The sequence below is a fragment of the Balearica regulorum genome, chromosome 9 (genome assembly GCF_011004875.1).
Source record: "Balearica regulorum gibbericeps isolate bBalReg1 chromosome 9, bBalReg1.pri, whole genome shotgun sequence".
In the NCBI taxonomy this organism is placed as follows: domain Eukaryota; kingdom Metazoa; phylum Chordata; class Aves; order Gruiformes; family Gruidae; genus Balearica; species Balearica regulorum.
Genome location: NC_046192.1, coordinates 1,301,787 through 1,315,846, shown reverse-complemented (window position 1 = coordinate 1,315,846; position 14,060 = coordinate 1,301,787). Strand labels below are relative to the sequence as shown.

The following is a 14,060-nucleotide window of genomic DNA, read 5'->3' as shown; positions in this document are numbered from 1 at the left end:
TCCAGCCTGGTGCTCTCGGCAGCAGCAGGGCAGCGGAAGGGCTGGCACGGCCCCCCCAGCCCTCCAGCAGCCAGGTTGGGGGTGTCCCCACGCTCAGACCAGCGGCACGTTTGGATACAATTGGGGACAGAGGTCACTGCAGCCTAACACCTCATTTCCACCCAAAAAAAAAAAAAAAAGCCTGGAGTGACAAATTCCTGCGGGTGGGGAGACAGACACGCACAGCCCCCAAATTCCATAGGGGGCAACCGCCCCGTGCCCTGCCAGGATGAGCAGGAGGGGGACGCAGTGACCGTGCCCCCAGGCTCCACGGCACACGCAGCCCAGCCCCGGCTTCCCCGGGGGGTCACCCTGCAAGGAGTGGTCGGGAGCATCGCGGGCAGCTTGCCTGGCAGCGGGAGCACCAGCACCGGCCAAGTATGACGAGCACGGCACGTAGGCGGCAAGGAGCTCAGGGACAGTCCTGCCGTCGGGGATTAGCAGCCCAACTTCTCCAGCAGAGAGGGGAGGAACTGTGCCAGAGCAGCCTCAGGCCATGGTGATTGCTTCATTAACCACCTTCACCATAAACCGAGCCCAAATGACAAACGATGATGCTAGCTTTGATCACACTCCTCCCAGAAAAGCTGGGGAGGTTCTGGCACGCCCAAACGGCAGCTCCCCTGTTCCCCGACTCGACCAGGCGCAACTTCTGCCACCGAGCAGACTGCCGAGACGGCCTGGGAGAGGACTTGCCTTTGGCACAAGGGCAAGATGCAAACAAAATGATGGATCTCTTGAGGCCTGGCTGTCAAGGGCAATCTGGTCTATTATAAATCACACTGGCCATTTAAATGCAGCTGGGTTTAATGCAGAAGGCAAGAATTAGGTCATTTGAGGAGTTAAAGGCACCCTAGCAATGAGTGTCAAACTGTCCCCCCCTCCCACCGAGGTCAAGTAAACAGGCTTGGGGACATGGGACTGTCACCATCCCCAAGTGTTCCTTCCTGACACACAGGGCTTCGGCCACCTGTACAAACAGGGAGAGCAGCGACATGGGAAGACCGTGATGCACTGCGCAGCACCGCGTCTGCAACTGAGAGGCACGGAGGGCTCGTGTCGCATGGGCCATCGTGCTGCCCGGGCAGGCTTTGCACCTCTGCACAAGCAAGCGAGCTTTGCTCACCATCTCTTGTGCTTCCTCCGCTTGGCACGGACTTGTGGCTGCAAGAAGGTTCCCAAATAGCACAGAGCTTTTGAAAAAGCAGCCCCGCAGCAGCTCAGCGCAGTACCAAACAGCCGTTTCACAGGTCCAGTGAAGCGGGAGGGCAGGGGGGCCCACAGCCCTCCTCCTGCTCCGCAGGGCTAACAAAGCAAGCTGTGAACCAGACGTAATGGAGCAATGCCCAGAGTCAGTTGTTCTCACTATGTTTGCTGAACCCCAGCCACAACTTACACATCCTAGAGGGATAATTGGTTTTATTTGGTATGTCACAACGGTTTAGTTTGTATTTAATGGCTCTATAAAATCTTAGTAAATGCAGCTTTTTCCGTTAAAGAGAAACGCCACCCCTGATGTCTGTGCAACCGGACAGTAATGCTTGGCTCATTTTCTCCTAACTGCAAAACGCACAGGAGCTTTTTACTCTGACGTTAAGTTTCCTTAAGCTGCTCTAATGCCTGCAGGGGCACGTGGGGGTGAGAGTGCAGCCGAGCATTCAGGATCTGGGAGAGAGTAATTTCCATCTCACCTAGGCTGCACCGAGCTTTTCTTTAGGCCGCCTGACCACCAAGTCAGATGCTGCCTGCGCTAACGAGGACCAGAAGTCATCAGGAGTTGAAGGTAAATTAAGAATTTGACATTGACCTTCACAACCTGCACCACACAGTTCCTGGTGATCATTTCAGGCTGCGTTTCCCCAACAGACTTCACAAAACCAAACCTTTGTGGTAGAAGCTGCCTTCAGAGCCTGCTACGCACCCACACAGAGGCTGGCCGAGGGTTAGTCTGTGACAAGCAGTGACCTTTCTAGCCGCCAGCAGGCTCTGCCACCCCGCTTCGATCGCACAGCACAGCGGCACCTCTCGCTGCAGCCCTGCTCATTTTTGCTTTGCTGATTCCCCCAGCAGCTCCCATCAAACAGCTCCAGCGACAGGACGGACGTGTATTACCGGAGCCTGCCATGCAAGCAGGAAAGCTCCGGAGAGCCAGGTCAGGTGCTGCCAGCCCCAGCGTGATGTGCACAGCCAGGGGGGGAATGTCAGGAGCTCCAGGGGCAGCCAGCAGCACCCCATCCCAGCCTTTCCGCAGGGAAAGCGCAGCGGGAAACGCCGAGGCTTTGGCTGCAGCCAGGCATGCGTGGGCAGAACGGCACTGCGGGTCTGGGGCTGGCTGGTGCTCCAGGGAGGTTTGTAGTGGGCACCGTCACTCTTCCTGCAGCTCCTTCTTCCGAAAGGCCTGCAGCCTCCTGCCCACCGTCTGCTGGACGATCTCCAGACCCTCTGCGTCCAGTTCCTTCATGAGAAGCAGGATGGCGTTCAGGACATTGTTCTGTCGGGGCGAGACAGACACTGCTTTATACAAGCATGTTAACGCCAACCTGGAAAAGGACGCTTGATTTTCAAAGAGCTGCTCTTTCTAAGAATTCCACCACCACCACCAGTTTGCAACAGCCACCTGCAGCTACAGGGACAGATCAACCAAGTCCTCGGGGCACACATGGGCAGCGACTACAACTGGAATGCAGGACAAACCCGTCTGCCCAGTCCCGCATGGACTGCCCACATGCCTCTGGCTCCTGGCCACACTCCCGACTGGCTTCTCTAAGGAAAGGCCATTCAAAAGCAGCCGCCCTCTCTCTCCAGCATGACTGCGTGTGGGATGGAAAGGACACGAGCCCTCTGATCTGAGGAGGAAGAAGAGCTGGTAGAATCGCAAAGCATGAGCTGGAAGGAACCCCTGAAGGCCTCCAGCCCAACGTCCCACCCACGCAGGGCTACCGCCAACACCAGACCACGGCTCTGTCAAACCACGTCTTGAAAAACTCCAGGGAGAGATTCCGCAGCCGCTCTAAATAACTCTCCTTCTAGGGAAAATCCTTTTCCTACCATCCAACCTGAATGTCCCCAGCTGCAATCTGTGGCCACTTCCCCTTTTTTAATCTTTTCCTGAAGGCCAGAGCTTGCGGTACTACTCATGATGCTGCTATGGAATACACTCATATACACTTATAACACATGAACGAGAGAGAGATCACAGGCAACTAATACCAAAATGAGGTAGACCATGATCTAGATCTCACCCAGGCTGTCCTGTGCCGATCAAAGCGATGGCCCCGAGCCCCGCAGACACCAATTCCCAGCTGAACAGCCAAGACCCATGAGATTTCCCCAAGGCTACACCATGGAGGGGTCTGAGGAACCACCTAAGCTTTCAATTCAGCAGTCTCCTTCCCACCAGGCCAACAGTCTGCTGGCTGCGCTTCAGCCGCTGCCCAACTGCCACGTGTTCTTTGCACAACCCCAGTGAAGGGACACACACGAGCTTGTGTGCAGACAGATCGAGAGGACAGACTCCATCAGGCTTTCTTTACATTGCAAGATGTCTTAAAGATAGAACAGAATAGTTTCCGTTGGAAGGGACCTACAACGACCATCTAGTCCAACTGCCTGACCACTTCAGGGCTGACCAAGTTCAAGAACGTCGTTAAGGGCATTAAACCCTGACAGGCTTGGGGCATCAACCACCTCTCCAGGAAGCCTGTTGCAGTGCCTGACCACCCTCTCGGTAACGAAATGCTTCCTAACATCCAGTCTGATCCTCCTCTGGTGCAGCTTTGAGCCATTCCCAGGCGTCCTGTCCCTGGATCCCAGAGAGAAAAGAGTTCAGCACCTCCCTCTCCACATCCCCTCCTCAGGAAGCTGCAGAGAGCAACGAGGTCACCCGTCACCCTCCTTTTCTCCAAACTAGCCCTGCCCAAAGTCCTCCTCACTCCTCACAGGACATGCCTTCCAGCCCTTCACCAGCTGGAAGCTGGTTGCTCTCTTCCGGATACATTCCAGTACCTTAACATCCTCGTGAAGTGTGGGGCCCAGAGCTGCACACAATGAAAAGCAATTTGGTCTTTAAAAGCTACTCACTCTCTTCTTTCGGTTGCAGTCTGTCTCTCGAGGTGAAAAGGAGGAAAATTTATCCCTGGGAACAGGCTTCATACCAAGCTCCTCTCGAATTTTGCTAAAGAAGGGGAGGAAGAACAAATGTTATTAGGACCAGCTTGCAGAACCTTCCTCTGCCAGGCTAATCCTTTCTAATCATGGGCAACCATGCAAGAAGAACCCAGCTGAAGGACTCAAGGCACGCCTATTCACACACCACAACACCCCAAGCAAAACTCCCACGCGTAGCAAGAGCCTCACAGCTATAAAGTGTAAACCAGGACGCTGCTACAAGGTGTCTGGGATGACAGATTCCCATGCCTGACGCCAGCTGGGACTGCAGACCACGTAACACTGCACTTGACCAACACATGCCGCAGCGCTGACACGTGCATCGCGTCGCAAAGCGGGAATAGGCTGGAGCTCACACTTCAGAGAGGATCCATCTCTGTCTGCACACGCAGCTGACACGCTTGAGAGCAAGTACCCACCTATGGAAAAGCCTGTTTTGCAGATACAGAACCAGACCCACAAGCGCTATTAAACCAGCACAGCTCCACCACGGTTAACTGGAACAACGGGAATTTGCACCAGCTGCAGGCCCGGCCCACGGAGTATCAGGGTTGGCTGGCCAAGGTCCTTTCATGCCACACACGAGTTCAGCCCAGAAATTCTAACAGCTCACAAGCAAGCCCTCACTTTGTCTCCTCCAGACTGAAGTTCAGCAGCTCACTCTCGGTCTCCGTTGTGGATTCAGCAGCACTGGATTCAGTGGACTCGGGGCAGCCATTCTCCACGCTCCTCCTGGCTGGTGGGGCCGTGATCTCCTCGCCGTCAACCAGGGCCTGGGACAGTTCTTCTTCCGTCACAGCTGCAAAAGACAAACCAAAACCGTGCTGCGATGAACTCCAGCACAGCCCAGGAAGACAGCATCTGTATCGAGGCACGTACTGCTGGTACAGAGGTATACCGCAGGGGTTTGGTCCAAAAATTGTCCTTTGCACTGGCCTTTGGCTTTCATCCTTGTCCTGCAGTAAAAGTCCTGCAGGAGAATGCCGGCAGCTGTCACCAGTCCCTCAAAGTGGGAAAGATATCAGGGAGGGATGCAAACATGCTTTGCCATTTCTTGTCTCTGGAGAAGGCTCCAAAAGCCACCAAATTACTGCTACCAGACAGAAAAGCCTCTCTTTTTTTTGTTTTCATGATAGCAGATCCAATTACAGAATCTTTGTTTTGCCACAGCAAAGGAGAGAGCTCTAAAAGAACCACTAATTAGCGGCACTGTCTCAGCTATAATGAGGCGCTCTCAGTCCCGCTAATGTTAACTCTGACGCTGCAGGGAAGGGAGAAAACAGCTTAGGAGCGGTGGATCTGGCGGAGGCGATGCTCAACCTCAGATCCCGCCTGGCTGAGCATCACCACCACATCAAGGGAGAGTCAAAGGACACCTTAAGGAGAGGAACCAACACATCACCAGTTTTCCACAGTTCACCCTGCCCACGGTTTAGGGCCGTTCGTTTACCTGCAGACACCCACCTTGGTTATCAAGCTTCTGTAGGCTGGGTAGGTTACGCAGCACCGTCATTCGGTAGCGGTGGGGGTCCGACCCACAACAGGGATTTTCAGACAGCCACAGGACCCTCAGCCGGGGTAGGTTTTTGAGGTAGAAGAGCTCATTTAGGCTTGTAATGTTGTTCTTCCTCAGATAGAGTTCACTCAGATTCTGGCATTGATTCAGTGGCTCGAGGTCTGAGATGCCGTTCACACTGGAGAGAGATTGTAGGATCAGAGACGAGAGTGCCCATCCCTCCCTTGCTGGGAGCACAGAGCCCCTGTAGCACAGCGGCTTTCGAGCCCCCCCCCTTGCCCTCGCACTGGTGCAGCACACGGGATGTTCAGGGACCTATGGTGCTGCACAGAACAAAAAGATAGCGTTTCACCTTTCTAAACAGAGGAAAGAACTAAAAAAGCAGGCTCTCCTCTCTGCTGAGGATGACAGCCTTCGCTTCCCCCAAACACCCGTCACTTGCACCCTTTTCTGTAGCAGTCCCCCAGGCTCACTGAAGGAGAATCCATATAAGATTTCCATGCTAACAGGCTCAGATCCACAGACAACATTGGCTCCACGGGATCCCCAGGACAGGTGAAGGATGGGTGTGTTGGGGGGAGGCATAGGGAAATGAAAAGTTTTGTGAGATCCATGAGGGATTTCAACAAGCGTTCTGCAAACCGGCCCCATACAGAGGCCTGGAAGATCCCATCTAAACTATGGAACAGGACTTAGGGAGCAACAATCCTAAGAGGTTTTAACACCTCTCGCAATCAGGATTATTTTCTCGAGCAGCAAAGGGAGAGGTGCACAGGAACTACCAGAATAATCATTTCTGCATCTCTGCCGCTTGAGAAATCAGGCAAGAGGAGGCAGGCAGCTCAGACACATAACCACAGAAAGGTGCTAAGAAACCAAAGGCCGAGCCACAGCCCCATGAGGCCATTTCCCCCGTCCCCTCCAAGGCCAGCAGCCCGACATTCACCTGAACGTGATCACCTCGATGTTGGGCAAATCCCGGCATATTGATATCTGGGCAGGAAGAGACAGAAACAGCAAGTTGGCACTCCCAGGGAAAAAAAAAAAGCAATTTATATCACTAACAAGCCAAGATAGAAAGCAAGAACAGGAATTTAGGTTTGCTTCAGTTTAACCCAAGCTTAACACCACCACAGAGATTTGCTGCCACAGTCATTGCAGAGTCAGCAGCTCCTCCGCCCTCTCCACCCGAGAGGGGAAGCACAGACACCAGCCAGCACCACATCGCTCTTCTGCTCCAGCAACTCTGCAGTCTGAGATGGTTTTCCAGCCACTGCACATAAGAAGGCATCCCTCTTACCCCAGACAGCCCTCTCCTAAAGCCTCAAATAGATGAGGCAGGACTCAGGGTCCCACTGTCCAGAGGTCTGTGCAGGGCCTCAGAGAGGAATTTTCCAACACTCTCTGGAAACAACAGCAATTTATTTTTTTTTTTTTAATGAGATGCTAATCAATCCTGAAAAGCTCTGCAGCTCGCCAGCACCAGGCCAGCCCAAACCCAGGCCTGCGCCCTCCTCAGTGCCCCATCAGCCCCATCCCTGCCCTGCTCCAGCTGCCAGTCCAGGCTATGGCTTTCCTCCAGCAGCACCGCACAGGCCGCAGGCTGGGGCTCAGCGATGGCAGCCGGGAGCCACGGGGTCCCTCCTCGCTGGAGCGGGGCTGTGCGGTACTTACATCCGTCAGGTGGCTGCCCCTGTGGGAGGAGAGCAGGTAGTCACTGGGAGCATGGCAGGGCCCAGCTGCGCACCCGCTGCCCCCACACCCAGGCTGCACAGCCGCAGCCCACGGCCTCCACCCACCCAAGCCGCTCTGACATGGCCAACCATGGGTCTCCTTGTTAACCACCCAGCCATCTGTCCCCCCCAACCCTAGCCCTGCCTGTTCCTCCTTCCAGCCCTGCCTGCTGCCTGTTTCCTCAGTCCTCCCAGGCCTGCCCATTCCCCTCCAGCCCTGCCTGCACCTCAGTCCTGCCCATTCCCTCAACCCTGCCCATCCTCTCCAGCCCTGCCTGTCCATTCCCCCCAGGCCTGCCATCCCCCCCAGGCCAGCCCAGTCTCCTCAGCCCTGCCATTCCCCCCAGGCCAGCCTGGTCTCCTCAGCCCTGCCATTCCCCCCAGGCCTGCCCATTCCCCCCCTGGCCAGCCCAGTCTCCTCAGCCCTGCCGTTCACCCCAGGCCTGCCTGTTCACCCCAGGCCAGCCCGGTCCCCCCAGGCCTGCCCATTCCCCCCCAGGCCAGCCCATTCCCCCCCAGGCCAGCCTGGTCTCCTCAGCCCTGCCATTCCCCCCAGGCCTGCCTGTTCACCCCAGGCCTGCCCGTTCCCCCCCAGCCAGCCCGGTCTCCTCAGTCCTGCCGTCCCCCTCAGCCCTGCCTGTTCACCCCAGGCCTGCCTGTTCCCCCTCCAGGCCAGCCCGGTCTCCTCAGTCCTGCCGTCCCCCTCAGCCCTGCCTGTTCACCCCAGGCCTGCTTGTTCCCCCTCCAGGCCAGCCCGGTCTCCTCAGCCCTGCCGTTCCCCCCAGGCCTGCCCGTTCCCCCCCCGGGCCGTCCCCGCCGGCGCCCACCAGCAGTTGAGGCGGCGGACACCGTCAAGCGCGGCGGCCTTAGCCCGTGCCAGCACAGCCGCCCGCGTCAGCCTCATGGCCGGGCCGGGCCGGGCCGCGGCGCCGCAGCCGCCGCCGTCGCCAGGGGCGGGCCCCGCCGCCCGCGCAGGCTCCTCCCGGCCGGGGCGGGCCGGGCCGATTCCTGCCACCGGAGCTTCACCAGGCATGGCCAAGCCTTCCCTTCCCTTCCCTAGCCTGTCTCCGGGGGGTCCGCAGAGAGGAGGAAAGGCGCCCGGGGAGGAGGGCAGGCCGGGAGCCGGGGAGCGGCGGCAGCCATCGGGCCCTCGGGTCTCCTGCTTGGGCTCTGCCCACCCTGAATTTAGCTGTCATGGCTGCGGCAGGCTGGGTGCCCCCAGGTGCGGTTTTATGTAATTACCTCATGTTGACGTGTAAATGTTATTATCCATTTCATAACATCTTATTAGAGAAGGTTTCCTACATATAGCTGCGCCCTTATGGGTATATATTTATATCTAACTTTACACATGAGTATATATACCTCTGCATCTATGTGTATAAAGTGTGCATTAAAAATATATATTTATACATAATTCTACACCACCTTCTATATTAATATATAGAAATATAAGTAGCATCGCTGACTGTACTGGCACGAGGAGCCCCAAGGCCAGTCCTCCATCACGTTTTGGGGTAAAATTGGGGTGATGGGCCTTCATTTTGTAACGTCAGGGGCTTCGGAGGCTGAACCGGGAATAGCTGAAATGAAAAGGCCTGGAGAAGCGGCGTGGTTAGCAAAGGCTCACGGTCCAAAATATGGTGTTAATGTGGAGTTTCCCGATGTTTTTTCTGCATGTTTCTGCCTTATTCTGCAGGATGGGGGCTGCTGGTTATTTAGTTGTTTATGCTGGTGGGTTTTGGGTAAAGCGAGGGGGCAAGAGATGCATTTATTGGGATCGATGGACACCCTGAAAACAGGGAAAATGTGGGATAAGCGCCTCTGTGTTTTTCTTCTTTCAGTCTCAGCTAGCCAGGACCTCAGGCGGGGAGGCCAGAGCACAGGTGTCGCACTGAGGTTTTTAGAGCTGGATATCCAAGCACTTGGAGGCAACTAAAGCGATTTTTGGAGTTTGTGACTTCTCTGTGCGCAGCTGTTAACCGGCCAGCTGACGCAAGGGAGGTGGCTGCTGAGACACGGCATTTGGCTGCTTGGGCCATGTGTCGGTGAAGGCAGCTGCAGGATCCGAATCCTCGGCGTTGCGGGAGGAACGGTGATGTACACAGCTTTGCTGTACCTTGGTTCTCCAAACCCCAGGCTATTTTCACTTCCAGTGGAATATAGAAACAGCTGCCCAGCTGCGCAATCCCAGCCTCATCCCTGCTTTGCTGGGCTGTTGGCAGTGAAGCCTGTCCCTGAAGCAAACTAAGTAGATTAAGGAATCTTGTCTAAGTGCCACAGAGAGATTTTTCGTACTCTTCTTGCTGACAAAACTACAGTTCAGTCAGTTTAAACATACACACCCTCCTCCGTCTGCTCTGACACCTCTCCCGCAACTGAAACGTGCACAAAAGATCGTTTCATTCAGCTCTTCGTACGCTTGGGCTCGTATCTAGAGTATCTTCAGTTTGGTCTGCGCTGTGTGGCAGACACGCTTTCTCTTTTCAGCTCTATCTCAGTGTTTTAAATAATGAACCTACAATCACTTCTTTAATTGCTTTGTGGAGGGTCCAGGAAAGCTGCGGTCAGCAGTTTTATGTAGTCCAGAAGCTGGTCCCTACCAACATCACCCTGGTTAGGCAGAGCTGTTAAATGGGGTAGAAGGAGCAGGATGGGCTTGGGGGAGGCACTCGGAGAACCCGTTTTATCCTGCTATCACCAGAGAGGTGGTCAGCACTCCTGGAGATGAGCTGTGCTCCCTCCCCTGCGGCCCAGTGTACGGCAGGGAAGGGCGAGCACCCCCTCAGGGCAGCCACTGGGCGGGCCTCCAAAAAGCTCCACTTGTTTGAGAACCTCTCAGTGGTCGTCTCCAGGCAGCAAGTTGTTCCTGTAACTGCTCCAACGTAACTTAACGTCATGGCAAGCTTGACCATGTTGTGGTTCAGAGGATGCTCTGCTCGTGGCAGCTTTCCAACAGCTATTGCACCCACAGGACATTCCCTCTGTGCAACCGTCACTGCTCCGGGCTCAGCAACACTGGATGGGATCACTGGTTAGATGTTGGCAGGAAATGCTGTGGTTTGGTAAGAGCTAATAAAAAAAATCTTGTCATTATGGAGACAGGCACATCACCATAGACCTACGCAGGCTCTGTCAGAGGCTCAGGTTTCTCTTTGGGAAGCATCCTCTTCAGCCAGAGCCAGTGAAGGAGGTGGGCACTCCCAGGCGCTGGTTGTGCCAAGTTGACACTTTTTGTGTTGGCAAGTTTTCTTTCTGGAAAAGAGCTTTGGGGAAGACTTCCAGGAAAGCTCCTGCTACCTGCAGTCTCTACCTGCAGAGATTTTCCCGTACGATCACACCAGCACGAGCACTGCTTCACTGGAGAGCTGTGTGCACACCATGGCAAGTGCTCCCGAAGCCATCTTGGGACATCGCACAGCTCCAGATCTGACCAGGATGAGGGATTTCAAGACAGCCAAGACTCGTCTCACTCAGTAAATATGAACAGCCATCCACAGTAAAAGGAAATCAAACTGGGCTACTTCAATAAACAATAGCTTAAAATTACATCCCTATCACGTCAAGCTAAAGCACAGAAAGCATTACATCGAGAACTTGCAAGTTATTTATATAGCAAATTGCTGTATTATTAAAAGTTAATCTCATCGGAGCAGCTTGCTGTTCTCCTAGCCAACTGTGTAGAACAGGTATTCAATTTACTGTGCAGACTAGAAAGTGAAGAGTGAAGAGGCGAAGGCTACCAGATAGATTGAAGATTTCTTTCTTCAGATTCTTCTTCACTCCTGGGCAGGAGCTCTGTCAGCATTTCTTGCCTTTCTTTTATACGCTGTCATTAAATCAAGACAGAAATGGCACAGCAGCGTTGCTGGGATGCTGCAGCCCGGATTATAGTGCTTTGCCACGTCGACAGAGCTAGTCACTGGTTACAGCTGAAATGCCAAACTAAGAAGCGATTTCCACTGCTCACAGTGCTCTGAAGAGACCGTTATTATCAGTTCTTTTTGTCAATAATACACGTGGTATGAATGCATTTACATGGGAATTGGGATCCTGCTGGTTTGCATATAATCAAAGGAAAATATTAACGCGTCTTTATGCAGAGCGTGCGATGCTGTGAGATTCACAGGAAGGAGCCCGAAGGGATCAGGGTGATACGTCCCTTCCTTACAAAGAGACCAACAAACATGCAAAAAGGGAAGAACATTAGACGCAAGGTGGGGCAGAAGGGTCCCTCTTGCCTTCCTCCTTTCTGAAGAAAAAACCCCACAGAATTAGTGAAGCAGAGTGAAGGGAGCCGAAACACAGCAGGAGCTGTAGTGAACTGACCACAGTCCACTTATTGGGAGGGGGGTGAATAAAATAACAAGTATTGGGGAAGAAAGAAAAAGGAAAAAAGCAGAGAAATCCTTCAAAAGACTTCATTGATCATTGCAGACTCTGGTGGATTACAGCACCACATAATACTCTAGATTTTAAAGTCACAACCAAGTTGCAAATCTGGTAGTTTTTTAAAAATTACATTTTAAAAAGGATCCAGAGAAGAGCACAAGAAGGTACAGGGAGGTGTCTTTGCCACCCAGATCTGCTGAGGACAACGCCACTTTGCGTGGGAAATCTCCCTTGCAGCCCAGTTGTTTTACCTCTCAATCCTTCTCCTTCCTCACATCCCCCTTTAGGAGGTCAGTGTCATGGAAGAACAAAGATTAAGATTAAGATTATTTAAGTGAAGAATTTAAGAACGTTTAAGTGAAGATTAAAGATTAGGAACAAAGAGTAAGTGAAAAGTCCTGAGTAGAAAACACCTGTTCGTGGCAAGGAGCTGCTGTGATAGCTCCCAGAACAGCATTTCCACTCTGGCCAGCAGCAGGAGTTACGTATAATCCCCAAAGCTGATCCCGAGTGGAGCAGAATGGCTCGTGTCTACACTGCTCGGGTCTCTGGAGCAGACGGGGCTGCTTCAAAAGCACCTCAGGGTGGGAAGTTTTCGGCTGTTCCCTAGCTGGGCAAAGTACTAATCGCCCATCCAGTCCCGCTGCAGTAAGGTGGACTTGGCAGTGTTCGGATTTGCATTAGCCATATTTGTGCTAAGCGAGTTTGACTTCTTGGTGTTAATATTTGCAAGGTTTTTTTCAACCGATAATATATAAAGGAAACAAGTGAAAAAACCCTTAAATTCCTGATTTCAAGTGCGTTTGAATATTTTTTAATAAATCCACCAGCATTGTCTCTTTTCATGCTTGATGGAATGAAAGTCACCTGATATATGTTTTTATCAGTATTTTTCTGTTCCTGGTCAGCTGTCGTACCAAATTAGCAAATTACATGCTAATGGAATTCGTACACGCTGGGCACAGTACAAATGCAGTAGCTCTTGTAAAACATGTCGAAAATGAAAGGTTTTTATCCTGCGCCGTTTAAGGCTGCTGAGCAAGAACGATGAACCGCCTATGATCAGCTTCGAATGACTAACAGATATCATATGTAATTCAAGTGAGGGAAAAATCCACTCCCATGAGTAATGCGAGATGAGGAAAAATTATTGTTTTGACAAATAGATCTTTATGATGTAAAAGGCAAATAGCGATGCTCACTTGAGGGTTGCTAATTCTTTGGCATTTACTTACTGAGTTGCAGCCTATGAAAAATCCGCACTTCTGAAAGTTACGAAAAGATGGGTTTTTTTTTTTTTTCAGCTCCAATTCCAACATGTCTGCAGCTGCAGAGCCAACCTGACAGCTCCCCGCTCCCCCTCCGCCTCTTCTCACCCCCACACCGCCTTGCACAGCACACCAACACGATCACTAGAGCACACAGAAACCACATTTGGGAGCGAGCCAGCTCAAAAATAATGAGTGAACTGGCATTTGATGGCTCTGCTGCCAAGGGTGACACTCCAGTTTCTCAAACAGCTTTCCAGCGGCAGCGTGGGTGCGAGTACCCACCACCACCTCGCTGCACCCCTTTTTCCTGACTCTGTGCTACCCAGAACTGTGCCAGACCAAGCACGTGTGCAGTAATTCGCTGGAAAGGGATCGGAGAACCGATCCTGCTAAGAATAATAACCTTTTTCCCTGAGCGTTGGCTCACCTTGCTGCTGAAAGAGCAGATGGAAATGAGCACAGAGCGGACAGTCACGGCTTGAACCCGAGTCATGTCTAAACATGCTTTGAAACCAGAGCGTGCGACCTGAGCTGTTTGTAGATTTTGAGGGATCTCTTCCAAGGAATGAATTGCACCTGAAGATGATGTAGCATGCACATTCACGTCCTAGAAATGCAAGCTGGAAATGGTCCGAGCAAATCAGAAAACATCTCTTAAATCCAATTGCGCTTCCCGCGCAAAGGGAAAGGAAGGGCAGCGTCTCTGGGTGCCTCTGGGAGCAGGGAGATAATCTCCTTGGGATCATCTCACACATCTGCGTCACTGTTGTAGAGGCCGAGAGCAGTGGGCTCAGATGCTTGCCGAAAGGTAGGTTTGCTTTGGTAGCTCTTGGATGACCAAGTTTAAGTGTGAACAGAAAGGATCAGAGCGCTCTGATCAGCCGTCCCTTTTCCTTATCCCCGGTGGTGTCTCCTTGGTCCCGCTGGTGAAAGGGAAGAGCT

At 53.0% G+C, this 14,060-nt stretch overlaps 1 protein-coding gene across 2 annotated transcripts; it reads right to left on the bottom strand.

The window, feature by feature from the left end:
* Positions 1 to 1,443: 1,443 nt before the first annotated feature.
* On the bottom strand, positions 1,444 to 8,440 carry CFAP410 (cilia and flagella associated protein 410). 2 transcript variants are annotated; one of them, XM_075760715.1, is made up of 7 exons: positions 8,283 to 8,440; positions 7,397 to 7,415; positions 6,669 to 6,715; positions 5,671 to 5,900; positions 4,834 to 5,005; positions 4,120 to 4,213; positions 1,444 to 2,530 (listed from the first exon to the last, which is right to left on the bottom strand). In XM_075760715.1, the coding sequence occupies exons 1-7, from the start codon at positions 8,357 to 8,359 to the stop codon at positions 2,405 to 2,407; spliced, it is 765 nt and encodes a 254-aa protein (XP_075616830.1). In that variant the 5' UTR covers positions 8,360 to 8,440; the 3' UTR covers positions 1,444 to 2,404. The 2 variants fall into 2 exon arrangements, with proteins under 2 accessions (XP_075616830.1, XP_075616829.1); XM_075760714.1 differs by lacking the exon at positions 7,397 to 7,415 and having other exon boundaries at positions 6,669 to 6,749; positions 8,283 to 8,414.
* Between the last annotated feature and the right edge of the window lie 5,620 nt (positions 8,441 to 14,060).